Raw genomic sequence first — 27,538 nt, forward strand, 5'->3', positions numbered from 1 at the left:
CATAAATATCAGTTTGGGTTTTCTAAGATGTACAAGTAGAAGCCTGGGGAATATCCCTGGGAATGATTACTAAGGGTGTGGGATATTGGTGCAAGGAATGTCACATTAGAGCAGTCTGAGTTTCTTCATATCGGCCCTAAGCACAGATTCTTCCTCCAGTGCCTCAGCAAGAGAAGTTAAGAGAGAATCTAAGAGCTTATTTGGCTGGCTCACTGAAGCATCGGCTGCCAGATGGCCCAGACTAGACAAACTGGAGGTGCCTGACCTACCTTGGTACACTGTAGAAGAAGACATCCAAAAGCTTAAGGAAATTGGTGTGTTGGAAGGGAGCTATCAGGATACTCCCATAGACCCACACAGGGAGTGTCCCAAGGACATACCTTTCACCACAACCAGAAGGAACGAGTTTAGGAAGTGAGCCCCCACATCTCTGAAGTTTCCTGTGCTTGATATTGTATGTGCACCAGCATTAACAGTGGGAACTGCCCTAAGTGAACTCTGACATTTGTCTACAATGGGGGAGTGAATTAAACTGAGCCCTCTGTACTGTTGTGTGGATTTCTTTGTGTTATCTATCTATATATCTAAAATCATAAGTGTCCTGGTTTTGTTTCTCTAGAGAACCCTGTCTAGCACACTAAGTGACAGAAATAAATATGTATTGAACTGTCTTCTGACTCTAGATAACTTGTCCTAAGTGCTAACACCTTTGTGTATACATGTTTCTTCCTTCATTTCCATTCTCTCTCTCAGGACCATTTCCTCTACTCTGTTAATGAGCTTTTTCATGGTTCATTCTTATACTCATTGTATTCTTTTCTAGTGAAAATGACTTTAAATTCTATGGTAATTCAACTTTTTCCATTTAGTTTGTCTTTCTTCCCCAATCAGGGACAAAGCAAATAGTGCTGTGTCTAGCTGAGAACTAGGTTTTCGCAGCTAGAAGAATAGATGTCTCACAGTTGAGAGGGATACATTTGTACACTAGTGTACATTGCCACAGCAGCGAACACCATTCTAATATATCATCTTCCTATAAAATTGATAATAACAGCACTAAAACTATTAGAGCTACTAATGCTGCAAGGTTGACTCAGCACCCGTATCAGCTAAGCAAATTGCACCTGGGCTTACATCTGACTGATGTAACAAAATTACCAGTGAGCAACCAGCTCAAAGTTTAGGAGGAACACTCATGGAGATGAAATCAGAAAGTGAAATCCAGAAATCCAAAAGTTACTGTAAGAATTGTTGACATTTATCTACTTTAATTCCTTTACTGGTCTTACACAGACCCCTGCTAACTGAAGAGCATTCCTGAGCCATACTTTAGCCTTGAAGATGTTTTTGGAGAATACAGCACATACATGGGTGGACCTGAGTGTGCACGAACAATGCCTATGTGTACATGTCCATGTATAACAGTTCCCATCCACTCTTTCCTCCTGATTTATCAGGTAATTGATGTCTCCTCATCCCTTATCTTTTCTTCTTCACGATTCCTTTGCCCTCAGATAGGTAGACATGTGTTAAAATCTAGCTCAACCAATTACCAATAACCCTGCCTATCTCTCTAATTCAAACGTAAAGAGATCTGTCTCCCCAAACCATCATGCTCATGAAGGAGGGTGTTTTGGAAGGTGTCATCATGAGGGTAGGCCAAAAAAAATAATGCCAATAAAACATAGAAACATTTTTAAACAAAAATGTCAAATATGAAACTATGGTTTCTTGACATATCCTCCACCTATGTCTACGAACAGGATTCCTGGTGGCATAAAGATCGCAGGTCGGGCTGCTAACTGAAAGGCCAGCAGTTCAAAACCACCAGCCACTCTGTGGGAGAAAGACAAGGCTTTCTACGCCTGTAGAGCTAAAGTCTTGGAAACCCATAAGGGCAGTTCTACATTGTCCTGTAGGGTCGCTGTGAGCAGAATCACTGGATGGCAGTGAGTGACAAGTCTGTTCACATTGGAAGACAGTGTTTCCATCATCCTAATGCTTCCCTCAAAGAATCCTGCACTCTTCAATTTATATCGTATCAAAACAGCAGTCTTGGCATCCTTGATAGAGTCAAATTATGTTCCTTTCCAACGTTCTTTGAGTTTGGGGAACAAAAATCGTCTGAAGGTACATGATCAGGCCTGTAGGTTGGACAAGGAAGGTTTCCAGATGAAATTCTCAGAGGACAAAAACTGCCACCGCAAAGAATGCGCAGGGAGAATACTCACGATGAATGGCACGAGGTTCTCACCTGTTTCTCCTCAGTGCAGCATGCCATTTTCTTACGACTTCCTCATCATAAACTCTGCGATCATCATGTATGTTTTGAAAAAACTCCATCAAGAGCTATCCCTTGGGAATACCGAAAAGCCAGGTCAGCCTTCTGAGCTCACATCTTTGCCTGGAATGGAGCTGGTCCAGTAGGTCTTTTGGAGGCGCCCAGGTGGGGGAGCGGTTTGCACAGAGGGCTCTTGTTGCTTGGGACCGTAGAGTTCATTCCAAGTCACAGCAGCCCTGTGTGCACAGCAGAGGGAAACACTGCTGGGTTCTGAGCCGTCCCCACAATTCTTCCCACGTTTAAGCCCACTGCGGCTGCCACTGCGTCAATCCATCTCACTGCGGGCCTTCCTCTTGTCCCTGCCCCTCGACTCTACCAAGCACGATGGCCTTCTTCAGAGCTGGTCTCTCCTGACAACTAGTCTAAGATATGCGAGACAAAGTGTCACTATACACACCTCTAGGCAGCAATCTAGCTACACTTCTGCCAAGAAGGCTTGATTCTGCTTTGGGCTGCTAACCACCGAGTCAGAAACTTCAAACCATCAGCCGCTCTGAGGGAGAAAGGTGAGGCTTTCCACTCCCATAAGATTTATAGTCTCAGCGCACAGAAGCAGGGCTGCCCTGCCCTTTAAAGAGTACTGTGGCCTAGTATTGACTCGATGGCAGTGCAGTTTCTTGATTGCCTCAGAAGTCAGTTCTTTAACTGATTTTTGTTTGTTTGTTTAAGATACCCTGACAAAACTAAGGCAAGTGGGTGACTGAGAGAACTTGTCTATAGTCTTCTACTGATTATAGAGGCATGTTTAAATATGTTTGGCTTGGCATAAATTTGAGTATGTATGATTGGAAGCCTTCTACTTATTCTCATATGACACATGTTGGCCTTTCCCAGAATTTTATACAAAAATAGGCAAAAATTAATCTCATAGCTGGTCTTTTGGGGAAAATGTAGTTTTTTAATTTCCAACAATCTTCTTAATTGTTTTTCTTCTAGTCCTGATTATAGTCTTCCTGGCATTGACCCTCTGTTGTACCTGGCTGACTTCCCAGGTCTGATGGCAAGTTCCCTGTTAGCAGGACCAGAGTTTCTGCCCAGACATCTCATTGAGCAGGCTGGCTGTCTGGAGCCACATGTCTTCTCCTACAAATGCAGACTTTGAAGTCAAAGAAACTGAGATGTGGATGCTGGTTTTGCCTCAGATGAGCAATAAGAGTGGCCGTGTAATTTACCCTTACTTTACTCCACCTGCACACACCATTGTAAGGATGGTGAAGACAGGGCAGTAGTTCGGTCGGTGGTCAGAGACCAGAATGGCCTGGACCACACGAGACAGCAAGCACAGAGGTGTGCTACTAGCAGCCACAGGGGGTTGTTAGGGGCAAAGCTAAAAGGATGAAAACACCAGTGTCTGTCTACCCACAGGCTGTCCTCAGCAAATAGTTATGCCCTCTACTCTCCACTATCACCCTCTCCATTTCTGTTGCACATTCCATTGCTTTTATTATTCTTAAATATACAAATTCCTTTGTTTTTATTATTATTAAAATGGATGATATTTTTCAATAATAAACTCATGAACTCATCACTACCGATAGTTGCATCGTTTCCATTTTCCTACTTAGCTTTACCTTGAAGCTTGTGCCCCGCCCTGGGCATCCTCCACTCCAATTTCCATGACCCCTTAGATGACCCATTTAAGTAGGGAGACCCTGAGCATAATGCTCACTGAGGCCTTTATGCTGTTTCTTGGTGAACACAGATTTCTCCCACCTCTGCCTGTCTATTTCCATTTAATTCACTCTAAGTGAATGAATGCATCGTGTAAGTAGTCCCAAGGTTTCATTTTAGGTGTAAGAGTTGGACAAGAGGAAAGAGGACCATCATTCATCATTTCCCAGGAATGTTTGTGAGATAGTTTGTCTAGTTGGATGTATATTTTTGCTTCGTGGTTAAAAAATCCAAACTAGAGAAATTGGAGATGAGCCTTAGATTTGTATTTTTTTTGTCCTCCTTATCTGAGCTCTTTCGTATGTGTGGAGAGATTTATCTTTTCTCGTTTCCCCTCTGCCTCTCTAGTGTTTAGAGATTGAAATGATTCTGGGGCACCAGTCTCCCTGTCCTCCAAACATTATTCCCTCGGCATGGAGCCTGCAGCTAACTCCTGCAGGATTCCCCACATTTTCCCAGGGCTTTCGGAGTTCCTCGTGTTACACAAAAGGCACCTCTATTATTCTTCAGTGGCTATTCTCCATTTTATTAAGTAGAGTATTCTTATCAATCCATTATATGTTATACACATTTGCAATTCTTGAGATTTTTTTTCCAAACTTGAAATTATTTTCCCTTTAATCTCTTGCTACCTCCTTCATTCTTACTACAGTATGAGTTCAAAGGGAAAAACCTTTGCCTGCCAGTATCTAGGAAATTTCCGGGCATATAAAAGGTACCGAGAAAATATTTTACATTGGCTTTCAAGGTCATTTCTTACCACACATGATTCTCTTTGAATCTTAATAATATCTACATTCATCTTTATTTTCACATAAAAATTGAAAATACCTTGAAAGTTGGAATCCATAACTTAATATAACTTTCTATCCCCTAGTGTGTTCTGATCATGTGAGAAGAGTTTATATCATGCTTTGATAAAAGGTACATGATCCAAATATGATGCATGGATGGTTTATAAAAAATAAATTTACTGGTTCTCTACTATTTTCCAAGCAGTATTTTGAGATGGTGACCAAGGTAAACTGAATTCTAGATCCACATTGCCACTAACTACCTATTAACCTCTGCTTATACACTTAACATTCTCTGGGTCAGACTCCATCTAACAATAAAGAGGATTTAAAAAGATTAACTTTAATTTCTCCATCAGTTCTAGGACTCCCTAGATTTTAAATATGTGTTTGCAGATTGATTAATGGCAGTCAGTAAATATTTGATAATTAATAGGTACAATCTTTACCCTTGCAAACCCATGCCTGTTGCCTGAAACAAATTTTGCTCCCTTTAATTTATTTCAATAAATGTTTTTGAATATGCCTATGTGGTAAGTATTATGCTAAAAATACTGGTAATGTAACAGTGAATAAGGCACCATCCCCACATTTGAGAGACCTACGTCTCTACCACAGTGTACTGGTGGGTGACCCAGTAACCAGTCACTTCCTATTTTTTAATAGAAGAGTAAAAATTAGCTAAGCTACTCTTGAGCCCAACTCCCCCCTTGCCTACACACACACACACACACACACACACACACACACACACCTCCAACCAGTTAGTATAATCATTCATAATAATGCAAATTACTTATTTCGGAAGAAGTGTCAAATAATGAATGAATACAAAAGTATGCCCTTGATGGGACGGACATCTCTTGATCCATGGCTTTGAAACCTTACTTCAGTGCCTGTTACCCCGGAAGACGAAAGGTTTAAAGTCGAGGAACCCTTAAACCTTCTTCTATAATTATTCGGAGTCGCCCAATTGCAAGCCTGTTTGATTTGCCAGTCCACTCTATAAAAATGTTTTATGATTGCTGTTCTAACCAACTAATTGGAATTAGCAATAAAATAAAAGGTAGCCTGCTATATGTATGATTTCCTATTATTGACACATTCATGCTGTTTGTTTCAATGGTGTCTCTGAAGTGTAACATTCATTTTCCCCTGAGAGGCCAAAGGATTAGTTTACTGAAACTCCTCCAATTCATTCAAGGAATCTAGTGGCGCAGCATCTTGGTGCATTTTACTTGTTGCATTTGACATTCCAGAGAGCCTTGTTCCTTATTACAGTAATGTGATCATCATGTGTGTTAACTATTAATTGATAATCTGTGGTTAAGGGATTATGTTGTGAATTCCTATTTCAATGTCCCTAATAACTCTATGGGGAAATTTCCCCCTCCCCCCCCCACCACCAAAAGGGCACTTTGAAGACATTCTAGGTTTCTTGTAGTTGCAAAGATAAAATTCATTAATGACATGAGATAAACGCAAAAGTAACCGTCATATACAGCTCAACTCAACACCAGAACACATTGATACTAGTATAAATGATTCAATATTCTTTTTATCCTCTGCAGGATGGGAAAAATAGTAGCTGTGTTCTTATATTGGTCAAAAAGTGAAGTAATTTGGAGCAGGATAAATGGACTGTAGCCTAAAAGAAGTCCAAGGAGGACCTTCTAATATTGAAATGACTCATTTATAAGCCAATAACATGTATAAACAACGACATTCAAAGACAACATGGATCATCATGTTTGTCCAAAAGATAGCCCTTGCCCACGTGACTAATATATGGAAGAAGGGTTCCTCTTGGTCTCTGTCTCGGCGCTGATACAGTTCTGGAAAAGCTCCTTCCTTAGCATCATCCAGTTTGAAATCTGGGTCATAGAGAGGACCTCTGCGGACCGTTGCACGTCGTTCTCCACTCACCCCCAGCCCCGCCCAATCTTAGAACGGAGTTTATCTCACCTCACGGCCCTGGAAAAGCATTCTTTTGTCCCAGGACGGGAGCTAGAATATATTAGCAAGAAAGAAAATTCCGTCTTTAAACGATGTTTGTGGCAAGCTTTGCTTGACCTGTGCTCATCTGCCGTTCTAACAGGCTCCGCTGTGCGCACACGTGTGCCTCGCTCTTGACTCTAAACGGTAGCTGTTACCAAAGGAGTTTGTCGTGAGTCGAAAACCTGATCTTCGGCTCATGGGTCCTTTTGACAGTTTAGAGGGTTTGTCTACAGTAGGAAGCCGGTGTGATTTCAATGTTAGATATAACATAACCAGATTTTGTATTTTTCAATTAGTCAAATGGAGAGAATTCACCGGCGAGCTCTGCTCATTGCACAGCTCATTGACCTTCAGGGCTGAGATACTGACGCGTCTTCCTTGAAGGGCGAGTGGCTTATGGAGGAGCCGCGTGTCCTCAAGGCCTCCTCTGTTTTCCCACAGTCACAGTCTTCTCCTCTACGAGGACAGGCATGCCGTGGTGGCAGACTTTGGGGGTGAGATTTCCACAATGAATCGCTCAGGGGACACCTGCTTCTTTCCCAGCTCCAGTCAGAGCAGATGCTAAAACTGCGTTGCACACGGACAGGCGAACTTCTGTAAATTACTCATCTTGCGCTGACCCTGGAGTTTGAACTTATGTAGCATGTATTCTCCTTTTTCATATCGTGGACAACAACAGAAAAAGGAAAAAAGGGTTTAAATATGGCTTGAGTTTCATGTGGCAAGGGAATCTTAGGTTTCTTTCCTTTGGATTCTGAAATATTTCTTTGATGGGAATTTGTTTCATCTCTCCCTCCGAATCGAGATTTCTGCAGTCTCTGGATAAAGACAACATGACAAAACAACCTGGGGTTTGCTGCGGCGTGTGTTCCCTATAATTACTAAACAATTAAGATGTGTAGAAGCAGCCTGAGAGGAGAGGGGCTGGAGGGAGGGGGTGGGTGGGGAGAGCAGAGAGCAGCATTCATGGGAAACAATGTCACAATCCCAGTGGCAGGATAATGTTTTGTATTTTTATTTTCAGTCGGTCCCAAAAGAACTATTTCAAGGTTCTGCTTGAGAAATAAGCTTAGAAAATGTTATGAATAACATAAAGCTGAACGTGTCTTAAATGTAACTGAACGGAGTATTTAAATCTTCTTAGCACCCTTGGCGGTATCGTGGGAAACATGCTATGCTACCAACCACCAGGTTGGGTTCCAAGGGCGAAAATCATAAGTCTGGTCTACTAATGTAAAGCACCCCCAATCCCAAGGCAGTGGGGAAGAAAGACCTCTTGATGTGCTTCTGCAAATGCTTCTCAGCCCACTGTCACTGCGCTGAGTCCACCTCTCAGAGACCCCGTAGGACAGTAGGACTGCCCCTGTGAGGCTCCGCGACTGTAAACCTTTGTGAAAGGAGGGAGCGCCATCTCTCTCCTCTGGGCTCGGTTGCTGGTTTCCAAATGCTGGCCGTTCGGGTAGCACAGGACACCACGAGGGTTTGGAGTACAGGAAATCCTATGGAGTCATTTATAGTTCAACACAGGGGCCACCACCAGGTTTTCAGTGACTAATGCATCTGAGGTGGCCAATCGCTTCCTCCTTGGTAGTCTGTTCCTGTCTGCACGTTCCTCTGAAGCCTGTTCACTTTGAGTAAATCTGCTGGCATTTAAAATACCAACGACATAGCTTCCAGCAACACACAAGTCTCCACAGGGTGACAGGCTGAGAGAAGAGGTGGAAGAAGGACAGGAAGAATGCTTCTTAGAGACAAGGGCAGCAAGAGTTTGCCTCACATACTTGCACATGTCAAGAGAGACCAGGTCCTGGTCATCATGGTTCATAAATTAGAGAGGCAGCCAACATGAGAGAGGCTCTAGACAGGACAGATTAACACAGTGGCTGCAACACTGGGCTCGAACCCAAGAACAATTGCAAGGCTGGTGCAGGACTGGCTGCATCTCATTTTGATGTATATAGGAATCTGTGGGTCAAAAACGACTGCATCGATATGTGCCTGGGAGTCTTGTTATGCTTTCTCTCAGTCTTTAGGTCATGTATATAATCAGAATTTTGTCCTTTCCTAAATTATAGCTAAAAGACCCAAGTAAGGAAAGGCATCTCCCTTGTGACCTGAATCAATTCTAGGAATTCATAGAGTGCTCCCTGGTCAGAAATCCATGGCTGGTTATTCACAAGTTTACAAAGTTTCTAGAAGAAAGATATTCTTAAATAAACAGCAGTGCCATTGGGGCTGTGGTGATTAAGTTCCATGTCATTGTTGATAACTAATAGCAACTCAACAAGAAGAAATAGTGCCCAGCCCTGCACCATACTTACAATTGATATTATGTTTAAGCCCCTTATTCCAGCCAGTGTGTCAGTTCATCTTTCTCTCTCTCTTGTTTCTGACAAACACACTGGTCTGTTCCAGGGCCTGGTTTCTCCTGATAATATGTCCCAAGCACATAAGATGAAGTCTCACTATCCTTGATTCTAAGGAACATTCTAGCTGTACTTTATCCAAAACAGATTTCTTTCATTCTCCTGGTAATCCATAGTCTATCCAATATTCTTTGCACGCACCATAATTCAAAGGTATCCATTTGTCTTCCAGGATTCAGTAATTGCTCTCTAGCATTGCATACATCAGGGACAATGAAAAGGATTCTGGTTTGATTTAAGCACAGCGATCTGTGTTCAGTATGCTTGCTCTTTAACATCTTAAAGTGATCCCTTGCAATAAATTTGTCTAATATAATACGGCACCACTTCTCGACTGCTACTTCCGTAGATGTTTGTGGATCCAAGGAAAGTGAAATCCATAACAACTTAAATGCTTTCTGATTTTTCTCTATTTAACGTGATGTTGTTTATTGATCCAATTGTGAGATCGTTTCTGTTCTTTATGTTCAGGGGTAAGCCATTCTGAAGGCAATGGTCTTTGACCTTGCTTCTGTTGGGAAGATCGCCTCTTGGCTTCAGTACAGTTTGTTCTTAAATATAAGTGAGCATTAGGAAATTTTCATTCATGGCAATGCTCTCTTTTGAAATCATCTGAGATGTCTCAGCAAACCCTCACAGAAGAGAATACTGCTGTACAGCAAAGAAGCTAAAAGGTTGGTTCAATGACTGGTGACTCTTTCTTGATAAGCAGAATCCCTGGGGGATGGGTCCTGAGGTTTTCACTCAGTGCACCTATACACCATCAAAGCTGACCTCTTCAGCTATGCTCTGTGTCTCTGGGAGCTTCTCACCGAAATTCCATTTGCTCATCTCAATCCAGGTAAAATAAGTTGCCATAAAGTCTCTCTGCTTTACAAAGTTCAGTGCATGTTCACAACTGCAATTTCCCCCCTACCGAAGTGATTGTTCTCAGTGGGACGGCAAAGTGGGAGGTAAGTAAACAACCTTAAATTGTCTTAAGGTATGTCCCCAATCTAAAAAAGTTAATGACCCAACTCCGTGAACTTAGACTCAGGGACACAGGAGTATAGGTACGTTTTATTGAAGTGTAGATCTTTGATTTATGTGTTGTTAATGAAACAAGCAAATCACTAAGTCCCATGTGACAGATGGCTGCAAATAATTTGGACAATATAATATTTACTTTTTGAAATTAGATTTTAGAAATGCCTTTTTAGTGTGTATAGAGGGGTGGACAGAAAGTAGCAACACATAGAAACAATGCTTCCAGTGTATCTCACATTATATAAAAGAGAATTTATTTTCCTAATACTTTTTTTAAACGTTTTATTAGGGGCTCATACAACTCTTTTTTTAAAACAATTTATTAAGGGCTCATACAACTCTTATCACAGTGCATATATATACATACATCAATTGTATAAAGCACATCTGTACATTCTTTGCCCTAATCATTCTCTTTTTTTTCCTCCTCTTTTCTTTTTTTACATTTTATTAGGGGCTCATACAACTCTTATCACAATCCATACATATACATACATCAATTGCATAAAACACATCCATACATTCCCTGCCCCAATCATTCTCAAAGCATTTGCTCTCCACTTAAGCCCTTTGCATCAGGTCCTCTTTTTTTTCCCTCCCTCCCCACTCTCCCCTCCCTCATGTGCCCTTGGTAATTTATACATCGTTATTTTGTCATATCTTGCCCTATCCGGAGTCTCCCTTCCCCCCCTTCTCTGCTGTCCCTCTCCCAGGGAGGAGGTCACATGTGGATCCTTGTAATCAGTTCCCCCTTCCCAACCCACTCACCCTCCACTCTCCCAGCATCGCCCCTCACACCCTTGGTCCTGAAGGTATCATCCACCCTGGATTCCCTGTGCCTCCAGCCCTTATATGTACCAGTGTACAACCTCTGCCATATCCAGCCCTGCAAGGTAGAATTCAGATCATGGTAGTTGGGGGGAGGAAGCATCCAGTATCTGGGGGAAAGCTGTGTTCTTCATCGGTACTACATCGCACCCTAATTAACCCATCTCCTCTCCTAAACCACTCTATGAGGGGATCTTCATTGGCCTACACTTGGGCCTTGGGTCTCCACTCTGCACTTCACCCTTCATTCAATATGGTATGTATATATATATACATACCATATATATAAACACACATATATACATACATACACACATACATATGTACACATACACACATCTCTCTCTTTTTTTTTTTTGCATGATGCCTTATACCTGGTCCCTTTGGCACCTCATGATCGCACTGGCCGGTGTGCTTCTTCCATGTGGGCTTTTTTGCTTCTGAGCTAGATGGCCGCTTGTTATCTCACTCCATGCACAAGAATAAACTCAAGGTGGATCACAGACCTTGATGTTAAACCCCAAACTATTAGGGCCATCAATGAGGGAATTAGGACCAACTTGAGAACTTTGGCGCAGGGAATGCACAGGCTATCAGAAATAGGGAAGGACACAAACACAGAGGAGGCACAAATCCACAAATGGGATATACTGAAGATAAAACACTTGTGTACATCTAAAGAATTCACCAAGAGAATAATAAGAGAGTCCACAGACTGGGAAAACATCTTTAGCAATGACACATCGCACAAAGGCCTTATTACTAAAATTTACAATACTCTGCTAGATTCCAAAAAGAAAAAAACCAATAGCCCACTTAAAAGGTGGGCAAAGGACTTGAACAGAAATTTTACAGGGACAGAAATCCGAATGGCCAACAAACATATGAGAAAATGTTCCCGATCTTCAGCCATAAGAGAAATGCAAATTAAAACAACAATGAGGTACCACCTGACACCCTCAAAGGTAGCCCAATTCAAAAACTCAGAAAGCAACAAGTGTTGGAGGGGCTGTGGGGAGACAGGAACTCTCATCCACTGCTGGTGGGCCTGTAAGTACATACAGCCACTATGGAAATCAATCTGGCGATACCTAAAACAGATGGAAATAGAGTTACCATATGACCCAGCAATCCCCCTACTCGGCATATACCCAGAAGAGGCAAGAAACAAACCAAGACCAGACATCTGTGCTCCAATGTTCATTGTGGCACAGTTCACAATTGCAAGGAGTTCGAAGCAACTCAAATTTCCATCAACTGACGATTGGATTAAAAAACTATGGTATATACATACAACGGAGTACTACGCATCACTAAAAAGCAGTGATGAACGTATGAGGCACATAGCAGGATGGGAAGAACTGGAGGAAATCATGCTAAGCGAGGTAAGTCAGGCACAAAAGGACAAGTACAACATGAGCCCGCTGAGGTAAGAATTAAAAAATTTTTTTAAAAAGCAAAAGTGGCATAGGGGAAAACGCTACTGTATCCTAATACTTTTCTATTACATATATGGCTATATTCCCAAGATGTTGCTTTTTGAGTCTAATTTTTGCTCTTACTATACATTATACTCAGTGCACATGAATCAGATGGGGGTTGGGAATCTAATCACAGTCAAAATGAGTACATGTTTGAGGTTGTAAGGAAGCTACATTTTGGATGATCACTCCCTCCCTGCTATTTGGGTCAGTCTTATATCTTGTCACACTGAACTCTGCTAATTACAAATTCCCATCCACTCCATGACTCAGTGGTGCAGTGGTTAAAGCTCTCGGGTACTAATGCCAACTTAAGCAGTGTTCATCCACTTTCAGCTCCATGGACAAAATGTAGCAGTCTGCCTAGGTAAATCTTAGGATCTTGGCATTCACATGTGGCAGTTCTACTCTGTCCTATATGTTTGAAGTGAGTTGGAATCTACTTAATAGCCATGGCATGTAGCTACTTGTGTTTTGTGGATTATGCAAAGGCACTCGGTTGTGTGGTCCATACCAAAAGAACAGGAAGACTAGGAGCAAAAGAATTGAGAAGAATAGGAATCCAGAACATGACCTTGTACCCATGTAGAACCTGCCCATGGGAACAAGAGACAGACGCGTGAACAGAACAAGGTCATAGTACACAGCTAAGAATTAGTAAAAGATGTAAGTCAGGGTTGTATCTTCTCACCATACTTATTCAATCTGTATGCTGAGCAAACCATCAGAGAAGCTGGATTCGATGAAGAAGAATGTGGCATCAGGATTGAAGAAGCCTTATTAAAAACCTGAAATATGTAGAGGACACAACCTTGTTTGATGAAAGTGAGGAAGACTTAAAACACTTGCTGATGAAGATCAAGGATTGCAGCCTTCCTTACGGATTACAATGCAGTATAAAGAAAGCAAAAATCCTCACAACTTCTCCAGTAGGTCACAGCATGATAAACGGGCAAAAGTTTGAAGTTGTCATGGATTTTGTCTGGCGTGGAACCACAATTAATGTGCATGGAAGCAGCCGTCATTAGATCAGACGATGCTGCACAGAGACATTGGAAAGCAATGAGGTTTTTGGGAAAACTAAGATGTGTCTGGACAAATCCGTGGTCTCTATCATCACCTCTTATGGTGTGAAAGTTGTACACGGAGGACCAAAGAAGAATCGATGCACTTGAATGACGGTGCTGCTGAAAACTATTGAAAATATCACGGAAGCCAAAATGTCAAGAAAATCTGTCTTGCTCTTTAGAGGCAAGGATGCTGAGACTTGCTCTCGCCTACCTGGGGCGTGTTGTCAGGAGAGGCCAGAACCTGGAGTAGGACCGCGTGTCTGTGTAGGTAGCAGCGCCACGGAAAAGAGGCAGGTCTTTGACAAGAAGACACAGTGGCTGCAATGATGGGCTCAGACTGGTGAAGATGGCACGTTGCCGTCCCACTGAGAATAATCACTGTAGGGCAAAGTTTCTTGCATGCACTTCTTTCTGTCGTACATAGGGTCACTGTGAGTCAGAAGCAAGTCGATGCCAACGAAAAACAACAGCAAGGTGTTTTTGCTTTCCACATGAATTTTAGCACCTCCTTGTCTAAGTCTAGCTAAATAAATAAAACTGTTGGGATTGACTGGATTCTTTGAGAGTAGCTAACTTGTGCGTAAAGTGGCCCAATGGTAATCCAAAGGGTAGTGGTTTGAGTGTGCCCAGAGTTGCCTTAGAGGAAAAACCTGGGGATCTTTTTCTGAAAACAATGATCCGTTGAAAATTGAAAACCTTAAGTCACAGTTCTCTTGGGATGCAAATGAGGTAACCACAGTGGAAATCAAGTGGACAGCAATTAGGTACGAGATAGATCGACAGGGGGAGCCCCCGTTTCCCCAGGGACGGTCCCAGCTCACAGTGACCCTGTCAAACAGAGTGGATCTACTTGCTTTGATTTCCCAAGACTGTGAATCCTTATAGGCGGGAGAGCCAGTCTTCTTCACACAGAGCAGCCGGTGAGTTCGAACTGCTGACTTTGTGGTTGGCAGCCCAGCATGGAGCACACAGTTCCCCTAGGGCTTTCCTTTAATTTAGGGTTTTAAATGTTTCTCATTAATGTTTATTGAAGTTTTCAGCATGTAGCCAGAGAATCCTTAAACATGTGTGCTTTCAATGCTGTTATTCATTTGTTTTTAAAAATGCCAATGTCCGATGGTTCTTTGCAAGTATCTAGAAACATAATTAAATGGTGTTTAGCAACCTAATGTCCTACAAAACTGTCACACTCACTCATCAGTCCTGCACTCCAGACCCAAAAGCAAACCCAATGCCATTGAGCCCATGCTGACGCACAGCGGCCACCTGTGGGTTTCCAAAACTGGAGTGCTTTATAGGAGGAGGCAACCCAACCAACGGCCCTCAGAGCTGCTGTGGTTTTGAACTGCTGGTCATGTGGATGTCAGCCCCATGTATAACCACTGCACCACCAGTCCTGCACAGTACCAATGGCCTTTCCAGTTTTGTTCACGAGCTCTCTTTAATCACACTCTTCACCATACTATGGGTGCATTGGGCTTTGAAAAATTGGTATTAGACTGCATGATTTCTTTATTTAAAACCCCCAATGTTAGTTTTTTTTTCTTTTAAGATTAAAAACAACATTTCCTAAAACAAGCTACAAAGTCCTCATGCTTATGTTCCTGGTTCCCTCCCCAGGTCAACTCCGCCCCAGTAACGCAGAACTATTGCATCTTCCAACACGATATGTCTCCTCTGCGCCTTTACGAACATCGTTCTGTTTGTCAGAGATGTTCACTCTTCCCTGCTTTTCATCACACGAATTCCAATTTGCTTTCAGGTTTTAGCTTCACCCGAGCCTCCAAAACAAATGCTTCAATTCTCCAGGTTTGAGTTAAGTACTTTCACCTGTATGCTCCCAGGCACAGACTATCATGGTGTTTATTCCAGCATTCACTCACACCATTTTACAGCCTCGTTGCCTTCACTATCAGTTGCTAGCTATAAACCCAGGATCAGGAGTGTCATCTAACCCGTTATCATTCATTAATTATAAAATGAATATTTCAGGGATATCCATTCTCCCTCATGGGGCTCGAGAATTATTTGCTCTTTTTGGAGAGAGAGAATATTATGTAAAAAAAAAACAGTGAAAAGTCTTGCCTAAAAATAACTTTATTCCCATTTTCTGAGTATTAGAATTTGTAGCATTTCTTTGGAAAGAGTTTGTTTGTGATAGATGTTGAATTTTTTAAAGTTGGACAGTAACTATGCATCAAAAATGAGTCTGCTAATATTATTGCAGTGGTTAGGCAATCTAGTACATGTTCAGCAATAAATTATGTGAAGCATCAGATTCAATAGAAGCTACATATTAGCCATTTACACTGCGGAGCAAATCCAGGACTGAAATGCGTGGCAGCATTATCAATTACACACACTCATTCTTCTGGCTTCACGGGGTCCTTTCTCCCTGGAGAAATATAAAATAGAGCCCAAATATTACCGTTGTCTCCAAATGCCTTTTTATAAAATATAAATTCGCCGTATAATTTAAGGTGAAAAGCCACTCTATCCAGTCCCTTTGTGTTATCTGAGCTGCTTCTGGGCCAAGGGCGGGCAGTTTGTATGCCCACCAAAGAAAACCACCAAACTCACTGCCGTGGACTCGATGCCAACTCAAAGTGACCCATGGGGCAGGCTAGAACTGCCCGCCTTGAGTCTGAAACTCCGATGGGAGCAGAAAGCCCATCTTTCTCCCTCAGAGTGCCTACTGGTTTCAAACTGCCGGTCTGTGCATCACAGCCCGCTGCGTAATCTCTGCACCACCAGGGATCCTTATGTGTCCACAGGGCTAGAGCGAGCAGTAAAGGCTCGAAGCACGATAGTGTGGAAAACAGGAATTAAATGTTCTATCTCTAAGTGGTACAGCCACGGGAGTCAACAGAAACGGGAAAGTCCACCCACTGTTGCCATATACACTAGTTGACTTGTTTATAAGGAAATTAAAGGTTTTTAAATTTCTGTATTAGTTGAACCTACAAAACAAAGCAAAAAAAATGCAGGATAACATTGTCAAGGCTGTAGAGCTTCTGTAGGGTATGTACCAGGATGTGTTTTGTGATGCTGGGAACATTACTTACCCTAAGAGTATACTTCAATTTCTTGTAAAGTAAGGGTCATAAGTTGACCCACCTCAGGGATTTGGAACAGCGCCTCCAACAGGAAGCCCTGAGCAACTGCTCGTTGTCATCATTCTTCATAGGCCACCACAGAGCGCCTCCTCTGGGCCGGGAACTCCCTGAGAAGAAGACGAAGGAATGCAACCCCAGCAGAACGCAGGCATCACTAGTGAGAAAGGACAGAGGAATAAGGAGTCTCTCTGGAAGTGCCTCCTGCCTGGACTTATACCAAGGATCGCTCTTCAAAAGATGCATCTGAATCACATAGGTAACCCGTGGGGAGGCAGAGACGCCTTAGGGATGCCGTCAGAGAGGCTTTCTCAAGTGGTTCAGTAGAGAGGGCTCAGAGAATGCAGGAGCGTCCCGCCAAGCACACCAGGCTGTGGGTATGCCTTAAAGCCAGAGGGGAAAGGGTCTTAGGTGTCACCCAGGGAATGCCCATGGAAGGTTTAAAGCAGGGATTGAATGCGACACTATAGTTATTTCAAATATGCCCTCCTGCAGCAAAACAATTGCCAAAGAAGAGTTAGAATTGGAGGCAGAGGACGGCTTGTTTAGATGAGAATGTATGAGATCTTAACTTCGGTGGTGGATTTGGACGAGAAAGTAAGGGCTCTTGGGGGCGATTTTCACAGGGTTTGTGGTAGATTGCGGTAGAAGTATAGGAAATAGGAGGCTCTAGATTTCTGGCTCACCCCACAGTAGTACTGTGGATTGAAGAAGAGGACTGCCTTTGGGAGGGGCCTGATCGGATCACAAGGAGAGGAAGTTAAAAAATGCCACACTGGGCAGAAACCAAAGAACCAGGAAAATATGAGAGAGGAACTGGTCTAAACTGGCCAACGTGACCTGACCTGGATACATTTCAGAGAAGTAACAACCCCTTGACCCCAGTTTATTTATTCCCTGGCCTCGTCTGCTCTGATGTATCATGATACTGTAAAGAAGGCTAAGATGAACGAATCCATAAATTGCGTGCTTTGTTCAGGAAAATTCCCTTATAGGTGGGTACTAATTCTATGGATCATTTCCAGGTTTTGGTCTGGGGCCAACCAAGAGAACTTCATGCTTTCTTTTCTCCGTCATGTGAACACCAGCTGGTTCTCAAGAAATCTCAAGTCTAGATCTAAGGATTTTTTTCGTGCCAGGCTCTAACTAAGGTTGTGACAGCAAATTAAGAACACCTGCCAATTTATTCTTGCCTGATTTTGATAAGACTTCATAGTGAGACTCTAACTCAAAGTTGCAAACTGTCAATCCTGCAGCCAAAATGGATTGCAGACATTTTATTTTGTCTCACACATGTTGCAAAATATATGAATTAAAGTACATTTAGAAACAGCGTTATGTCACAGGCTTGATGTTCATGAATTTGCAACCCTTGCTTAAATAATAAATGGCTGTCTATGCTCTTGTCCATATAAGATGGACATATACATATGTATATTCCCATATGCATAATAATGTGAACGGGTATAGGAACGCTGGTGATATAGACTACATTTTGGCAAGTGGTAGGGTAACGGGAGTGAGCCAAAATTCTGACCTCACGTTTGCTGCACAAATCCTCATCAGTTTAGTGGTGAGAAGACAGGTGGCAGCCAATAGCTACCTAGATCCTTGGAAAGATCAACCTGGTGCAATGGATGATGATATTATTACGAATATAGCCAATATTAACATTCCGATACTTCATTACATTGACAAAGATTGCAATGAGAACAGACAATGGTGCAAATTAATCTATTCTTCTGACAGTCTCTAATGAGAATGGGATGTGGTTTAAAAAAATTAAGCCATTCTTAGTACATTCTCAATATTGCAAAATCATGGTCCATCTCACGTGCTACACACTTGGATGATAAATCAATGGAGACTGTCAGTTTAGAATCGAGTGGCTTGGTGCTTGCTGGACAGTAGAGCACAGTTGCTTTGTTTCATCACAACCTCGCGGATTAACCAAAGTGAAGTGTGCCCACTTGTGTCTTGTAAAACACAAGAAAGTCAGCTAATTATTATTTTAATAAAAATATTGCTCAGTTTTCTGAGTGCTGCGGGTTAATTTTATAAAATGCAATGGACACCATGATAGATTATTTGAAGAATTCAGACTACAGTACTAATTTATCCCAAAGCAGTGTGTCAGTAACGAGGCTCATCGTAGAGAGCTGGGTCATCATCCTCTGCACTGGCTAGATTGCGCTGTGAGCTAAAATAGATGGCAGAGGAGATGGTTTGTAGCTTACTTATACAGAGCAACTCAATGTCATGTTTACATTGGCTTCAAAGCCAGAGACCAGATGTCTCCAACAGAACTAAACTTCTGATTTAAATAGAACAGAAAATGCTAAAGGATGTTTCAGATGTTTAGTTCTTAAACCTGGTGTCGTTGCCTTGATTCTGGACCGAGCCAACACTACAGCACGTGGTAGAACCGCTTCCTAGAGCCTTCGAGGCAGCAAAAGCACAGACACAGACCGCTCCACCAATTAGTTCTTAAGTCCAGACAACAAAGGACAATAAAACGCTTAGATCTCTAGATGGTAATAATAACAGTCACAATAACAGCTAATACTTACTAAAAGCCAACTGGGTGCCAAGTGCCGAGTGTACATTATCTGAATTAATCTTAAGAGCAGCCTATGGTTTAAGTTCTACTAGAGCGGGGTGTGGGGTCCATGTCACATGCTTCCAAGAGGTCAAGATTTAAGTGCATGCGTCCTCAGAACATATTTTCACAATTATTATACTCTCTCTTTATTCTATAGTTAAAGACATTAATAGCCACACAGGTAAATTTGATTCCATGGCGTCTCTTGGCATCTCCAAGAGAGTTAAGATCAATGACAGACTGAAAGTCAAGCTTCCATATTTCCTAGCAAAGGGCACTTTGTAGTATGCCATACTGTTTCGGTTTATGAAAATCTACCGCTTGGACCAAAATATTAGATGAACTAAATATGCCGCTACACATTGTCAGCATATCTCCAGCTGAAAGGACTGAAGAAAAACGATCAGGTCTTGAATTACAATATTGAAAGGTTCTATGGGAAAAATATTGAATAATGTAGGGACCATCAAAAGATTATAGAGGAATGCACAGATCAACTGTACCAAAGAGACATAGGAGGCATTCAACCATTTCAAGAGCGCGCATATGGTCGAGACCCAATGGTGCCGAAAGAGAAAGTACCAGCTACATGGAAGGCATGGGCCAAAACAGGTCTCCAGGAACTATCAGACAATCATGCTTCCACATGTGAATGACACAAGGAAAGCACTTGCTCACCTGCGGTGAGACATGCAGAAGACAACTCCCTGGCCACTTGGCTAGAAGAGGCCCATATTCCTGGCTGTTCAAAGAAAGGTGAGTCAGGAGAATGTGGAAAATGTTACGTGTGATATTGTGACATTATTTATAACGAATCAATTAATATGTCCTTTCTAGCCATTTATTATATTATAGAGTGCATTTTAATTCATATTTAATGTATTATAATTCTGGACTCAATTCCTGTGGCTAAAACTCCATTTGGGGGGTAGATTTTTGCTATCCTAATAGACAGGATTAAGGTGGGAGTAAATCTTGACCTCAGTAGAGGGTGTGAGCTAAACCAACCCTTTGTTTGAGGATGCTTTAAGATTACTAGAGAATATGACTTAAAGGACCAGCTTTCATTTTCCTTGGAGGCTTGATTGCTAAAAGACCCAAACCACACCTCCATCAATGCCAGTCCTCAGTTCACAAGAGCCACAACAAACATGGTGTCAAAGCTGATGAGCATCACAAGAACCTGCTCCAGATCTCTGTCTGCAGTGGTGGAGGTGGATGCAGAGGCCTGAGGTGCTGGAGAGTATGCACCGAGACTGTGGAGCAACCCCAAGAGCACAGGATCCCTGGTACTAACCAGCCTTGAGACAATGGAACTGTGAGACAGAGCAACAGGTGGGCTGCCTGCTGAGCTCAGAGAGGCAGAAGCCAAGAGAGGACGTGGCTAAGAGCCAGAGGACTGGGAAGAGACTTGGCTGCTGGCTGAGGAAAGGTGCTGCTGAGAACCAATGACTGTGTCCTGACTGTTTACTGATACGGATTCGTGATGTCCTATTAAATTTCCTAATAAACTCCCATAATTGTGATTGTTGTCTCTGAGTGCTGAGTGCATACTGCAATGAATTATGGAACCCAGAACAGAAATAGAGTGCCAGGGAGGAATGGTTGGTGTCAGAGTAGGTGAAGGAGGATGATGTGTGAAGACATGTCTGATTCCTGTCTCTTGGCAATAGGGAAGCCAGAGCAAGTCATATATGGCCGCTGACATCTTTGATTGCAATAATTACCATTCCATTCAAGTAAAATATTTCTTTAATACTTCCTCCCCCCAACTATCATGACCTCGATTCTACCTTACAAATCAGATTAGACCAGAACATGCACACTGCTACAGATAAGAGTCCACGACAGGGAACCCAGGATAAATAAAACCCTCAGGGCCAATAATGAGAGTAGATATACCAGGAGGAGAAGGAGAAGATGAGGGGAGAAAGGGGAATCAACCACAAAGATCAATATATAACCCCCCTCTCAAGAGAGCGAACAACAGAAAAGTGGGTGAAATAAGGGTTCATGAGGAAGGGTGGGTGGGAGAGGGAGGGAGAAAATGAGGAGCTGATATCAAGGGTTCAAATAGAAAGAAAATATTTTTTAAATGATGATGGTGACATATGTACAAATGTGCTTGACAAAATGGATGAATATGATAAGAGATATGGATTGTGAAAAGACGTGTAAGAGCCTCCAATAAAAGTATTTAATTAAAAATAAATAAATAAATATTTCTGGAGATCCTTCAACTAAGTTTGCAGCAATACATTGGCAGGGAGCTACCAGAAATTCAGGTGGGAGTCAGACGACACCTGGGGCAAGCGAAATCATTTTTGATATTAGATAAATCTTGAGTCAAAGCAAAGAATACCAGGAGAAAATTTTGCTTTTTTAATTGACTATACAAAGGCATAGGGATAGCATTGAGAAGAATGGTAATTCTAGAACACTTCATTATTGTCATGCAGAACCTGTACAAGGATCAAACGTCAGTCATTTCAACAGAATAAGGGGACATTGAATGGTTTAAAAACATTTTTAAGTGTGCATCAGGGTTGGATCTGCCCACCATCCGTATTCAACACCAATGCTGAGTAAAGAGTCAGAGAAGTAGCACTATGCAAACAACATGATATCAGGATTCAAAGAAGGCTTCTAACAACCTTCACTGGAGAACAGATTAAAGTTATCAAGGATTTCATCTTGTTTGCATCCACAATCGATGCTCATGGAAGCAATCATCAAGAAATCAAAGACATATCCCACTGAGGAAAATCTGCTGCACAAGACTGCTTTAAAGGGTTAAAAAGCAAAACATTATTTTGAGGAACAGGGTGCACCTGGCCCAAGCCATGGTGTCTTCAATTGCCACATATGCATTGTAAAGTTGGACATTGAATGAGAAGACTGCAGAGAAGTCACTGCATTCGGACGAGAGGGCTGGTGAAGAACACTGAAAGCACTACAGACTCCCAACAAGATAAGCAAGTCTGCCTTGAAGGGAGCACATCCAGACTGCTCCTTAGAAGCTAGCATGGTGAGCCTTTGGCCCATGTATTTTGGACATGTTACCAGGGGAGCCCAGTCCCTGAAAAAGGATATCTCACATGATAAAGTGGAGAGACAAGGGAAAAGAAAGATCTTTAACAAGATGGATTGACACAATGTCAGCTGCAAAGGGCTCAAATACAGGCGCAATTGTGAGCATACCGAACAACCAGGCAGTGTTTTGTTTTGATTTTTAATCTTGTACCTAAGGTAGATATGAGTCTGAACCAATTGGATAATACTTAACAACAACAACAACATTATCCATGATAGGATTCAATATAATGTAGTCACTCACATGATGATATTTGCTATAAGCAGTCAATCAATCGAAAGCAATTAATTCAGGTTTTTGCCTGCTTCCAATATATATACAAGCTGTGGTCAAGCTTGTTTGCTGAATCTGGATCCTACACTGGGCTCATCATCTGACCTTTGTATTTGAGCCTGCACTTGGCTGCCTGGTCTGCTGATCTTGAGAGCAAATTGTTAGCTTTTCTGCAAACCTTGGATTTATTAACTTCAACCATCAGAAACCTGCCTTCTGAAACACTGATCCCGGAATCATTAGCAGCCTGCTGTCTTACCTGGTGACCTGGCATTCACTCACCTTGAAGTCAGGAAACTGCCCTTTGATCTGCTGCTCTTGTGGTCATCATCCTAGGACACTTCAAGAATCAAGAGAAGTACAACCTAAGATGTCATCCTTGAACTTCGAACGGGCCCACTCTGCAACAGTGTGCGCCCTTTCTTTGTTGTCACCCTCTTTGAATACATATATACATATGTTCTATCATTTTTGTTTATTTGTCCCTAGAGGACCCACCATAAGACACATGGCCACGTTGCTGTTCTCCCTTGTCACACATGTCTAGCATCTACCATAGTACAGAAGAACATTTTCTACATTGCATGAAGTTTTACCGGACAGTGGTATTCTAGACTCTGCTACTTTACAATTTGTTATACTTCATTATCTCTGTACATTGATGATAAGACAGGTGCTTGATAAATAGGTACAGTGTATTTTTTAAGTTAGTCTTCTATTTCAGTGACAAAGTTTCAGTTTTGACAAATAAAAATGTTTATGCAAGGAATTTAACATATGAGTATCATATGAAAGACAAAAGTAAATGTTTGATGAGTGCATTAATAGTCTCTTCGTGAACCCAACACACCAAACAATTGTTCCAGCTGTTAGTTCAACATGCTGACTTCAGCAGTGTCAATTGCATGAACTCTCCTGTTGCCTTGCCCACTTTCAGCAGAAGCGCTAATTAGCAGCATCGCTGCCCAAAGCGCATGAAGCGAAATGGAGCCAGAAATGCCGAAGCTTTCCAAAGTCCACTTTGAATTATGAAGGATTCCATATCAGTCATGTTAAAGTGGTATTCCGCAAACTGCCAAGAAGCAACCAAGTGAGTGTACACAGTTAGCAATGTCTGATGCGAGAGTCCAAAGTGGGGCGATTGGTACCTGAGTCTGCAGTGAACTCACGTGTAGTTGAGTGCCCCTCCAGGACTCTTAGGATATATAGGATTAGCCCAAATACACTGGCTCCATTGGGTTCAAAGGATACCTGGCAGCTCTCTGGGTTACGTCTTGACGGATAGCCGCAAGGTCAGTTTTTCAAATCTACCACCTGCTCTGAAGGAGAAAGGATGTCTGATCCTATAAGCGTTGCAGTTCCCCAAACCTTGTATATTGTCACTCTGAGTCAGATTTGACTGGATGGCGGTGCGTTTAGATCGTTTCTATGCTTTTAGCTGTAGCAGATCCGCAATACAGTAGTCTGGAGGTGAAAACTACAACAAAGACCAGTGATCATTAAACATCAGATTATTGAGTTGATTATTTGCCTCATTCCAGAAAGACTTAAAAATTATCAGAGTAGCCAAGGTAAGGAATTTAATATACCTATTTCTTGGCCTAAAGACAGCTTCTATGAGTCATAGTAAGTAAGCTCAACATATTCTGACCAATTCCTTACTTTTATTTTTCATTTTCTTGGTGCCAGCAATTATAATTCTACCCACTATAGAAAACAAAACCACCACCAAACTCTCGCATCGAATCTGTTCTGACTCCGGGCGGGCCTATAGGCCAGACTAGAACTGCCCTGGTGGGTTTCCAAGACCGCACCTCTTTCCGAGAGCAGCAAGCTTCATCTTCCCCACGGGACGGACGAACTGGCGGTGTCAAACCCAGCTGCCCAGGGACAGAGCAGCACCGCCTGTGTGGGTTTCTGAGGCCGTAAACCTTTATGGAGCAAAAAGCTTCCTGCTAATTTGAAGGCTAGGAGCCGAGAGCATAAACAGCCATGTTACCACGGCTATTATGTGTAATCGTAGCCTTTTGTGACGTGATCATGAAAATATGCTACCGTTTAGGAAAGATGTTTGTCTGTGGGTATCAAAAGCTTTGAAAGGAGTTGCCTTTTACATATTTAGTTAGCTATTAATTAAAAATATTATCAATGAGCGGAGTCCTATTAAAACAAGATCTTCTTTGAAGTGTCCACACCGGATTTGCCGTAACACCAGACAGAGGGATGGTGAAGTAAATCACAGTGAATGTGCCAGTGGGTATACGCTCAACAGCTCTTGACTAATGTGGGAAAATGCTTGTGTTTCAGCTGCAGAGGGAAGGGCTACAGAATTGGTATCTGTCAAGAACTCAATGAAAAAAAGAATAGTTACGAAAACATTACCCAAGGGCAACATGCTTACATTTTAATTCTTCCAAATCATGATTTTACATCTATATTTTTAAAATTTTTACATTATTCACTTTAAGTTTTGTATAATTAACTAGCTCTTCGGAATAAGGTATGAAGCAATATGCTAAATTACCTTGCATATAATTTCATGTAATCTACAGGAAATTTATAAACAAAAGTTAGCTGTGATACAGTTTGGTGAGTCAGAGGCTGGCAGTCGTCCATCAAGTCTCCGCAGTTACTGTGGTATAGTCAGACAGGACAAAAGAACGATCTGGTTCCGAGCAAATATTTCTACAGAACAGAAAGAATCCCACGTGCTTACAAAATGCTTTCAATTCCAAGTACGCTGAAGAGAACACAGACTTTGAAACAAGACAGACACGCCTGGATTTGATTCCTGCCTAAACCAACTACCAAGTTAGGAAGAAAAAAAAACCAATCACCTAAACAAACAACATGTGCCCCCCCACCCCCCCTAAAAAGTAGCTGTCATTGATTCAATTCCAACCACGGTAACCCCATGTTTTTCATTGTATCGCTGGACTCCGTAGGGTTTTTGGAAGCAGACCACCAGGTTTGTGTTCCTAGACATCTCTGGGTTGATTCAAAACCCTAATCGTTTGGAATATATCCAAGCATTTAACCATTTATTCCAATTAGGGACTCTGCATATATATAAATTTCATAAAATAAAACCTAGTCACACACACAAACACGCACACGCATGCATCTCTTACTTAATGCTTACATACATACATAAAAGCTATAGCTATCTTTCATGGCTGCTGAGTATTGTGGTATGTTCAAGAGAAGCAGCTATACACTCATTTTCAAACAGAAAGAATTCAGGAGGTGCAGAACATGAAGAATATTGCGCAATGGAGAATCATCAACAGAGCGTTAAGAATTCCTTGGGCCCTCTACAATAATGGGAAATTGGAAGTGAGAACTATCCAGAGAAGAAAAGAGCCTAGCGGTGCAGTAATTGGTCTTGGCTACTAAGAGAACGTTTGGTTCTTCGAGCCTCGCTGCGGGTCCATGACAGAAAGATGTGCCATCTTCCTCTGTAGAAGTTACAGCGCTGGCAACTTTTGGAGGCATTTCCACGCTGTCTCATAAGGATGCTGCTCATTGGAATTGACTTGATGGCAATGGGCTTAACATTCAGAAAAGAGTCATGGATGATCCAGCATCTAATACACCCAGTTACTAACAGATTAGCAGCTTAGCTGAAGCCACCCGGAGAAGAAAGGCCAGGCAGTTTACCTCCCAAAGATCAGTCAACTAAACCCCACAGAGCTGTGATGCTGACATAGTTCGAAACAGAGAACATATGTAGGGGAACTGCTTGAAAATGTAATCGATGTCACAGAAGCGTATATGGAGACACTAATGCAATTATTGTCTGTGTTGTATTGTGTGTTGCAATATATTTTTTAATCTTCAGAGGCACAATACCACTCTGACATTGATTGACACAATGGCAACTGTTGTTTATAATATTCAGAAATCCAGGTAGGGAGGCAACACTCAGGATTTCAATCAATGAGTAGTATTAAGTAAAGTAACGGATTAGTGGTATCTAGCAGACTTTAGTCAATGAGTACATTATAAATATTACAATTTAAAATCTTGTCATCCCTGTCACCAGATCTAAATTTAAAAGACCAAAAGCTATTTTGACCAAACAATATAGGTGATTTTAGAAGTGCATATTTCAATGACTACCCACCTCTTGTTACATATAAGGTGAGCCCCTTAACCTGGAAAAGATGGGTTCTGTGCACACTCTATACTTTAGTCGCTCTAAGCTACTTCCTTTTGATTGCTCTTGGATCACTGTTCCTTTATAAATCTTTTCTTTGCTCTCTCATTATTTGTTGACGGAATAACTAGATAAATAAACCATTATAAAGTGGTTTTTATAGTGTCAAATTAGCCACCGGTTTGTTCAAATCACTAAAACAAACAAAAATAGCATAGAGATCTCTTTTAATCTCACCTGATGTTTCACGGGTTGATTTTTGTGGAAGGGATAGTTTTTATTGTGATTAAATAATAAAAACCTCTGTTGGTTTCTAAAACATTTTCATTTTACTCTATTCATGAAGCAATAACTCCTGTCTCCCCTGTTCCTTGGTAGCCTCAAAACTTTCTGTCTCCTGCCTGTGCCTAGTCTCGATATTCCACATAAGTAGGCTCAGCCAGCATTTGTTCTTTTGTGCCTGGCTTATCTCACTGAGGAAAAAAATGTTTGCAGGTTTCACCCAGGTCTTACTTGTATCAGGACGGTATTTCTCTTTATGGCTGAATAAAAACTCTACTTATCTATGTACCAAAAGAAAGAGAAAACTTCCATGCTGATTTATAGTGCCCCTATAGGACAGATTAGAACTTCTCCCTTGGGTTTCCAAGACATCACTCCAA

General features: G+C 41.9%; 1 protein-coding gene across 1 annotated transcript in view; it reads left to right on the forward strand.

Annotated features, from left to right (window-relative positions):
• TNNI3K (TNNI3 interacting kinase) overlaps nucleotides 1-27,538 on the forward strand; it is a 305,113-nt gene that overhangs the window by 247,197 nt on the left and 30,378 nt on the right. The window contains 4 exon segments of the mRNA XM_075537291.1: nucleotides 7,246-7,296; nucleotides 7,601-7,655; nucleotides 9,943-9,982; nucleotides 9,985-10,071. Coding sequence (XP_075393406.1) covers nucleotides 7,246-7,296; nucleotides 7,601-7,655; nucleotides 9,943-9,982; nucleotides 9,985-10,071 — 233 coding nt within the window.

Source organism: Tenrec ecaudatus, chromosome 1 (genome assembly GCF_050624435.1).
Source record: "Tenrec ecaudatus isolate mTenEca1 chromosome 1, mTenEca1.hap1, whole genome shotgun sequence".
NCBI lineage: Eukaryota > Metazoa > Chordata > Mammalia > Afrosoricida > Tenrecidae > Tenrec > Tenrec ecaudatus.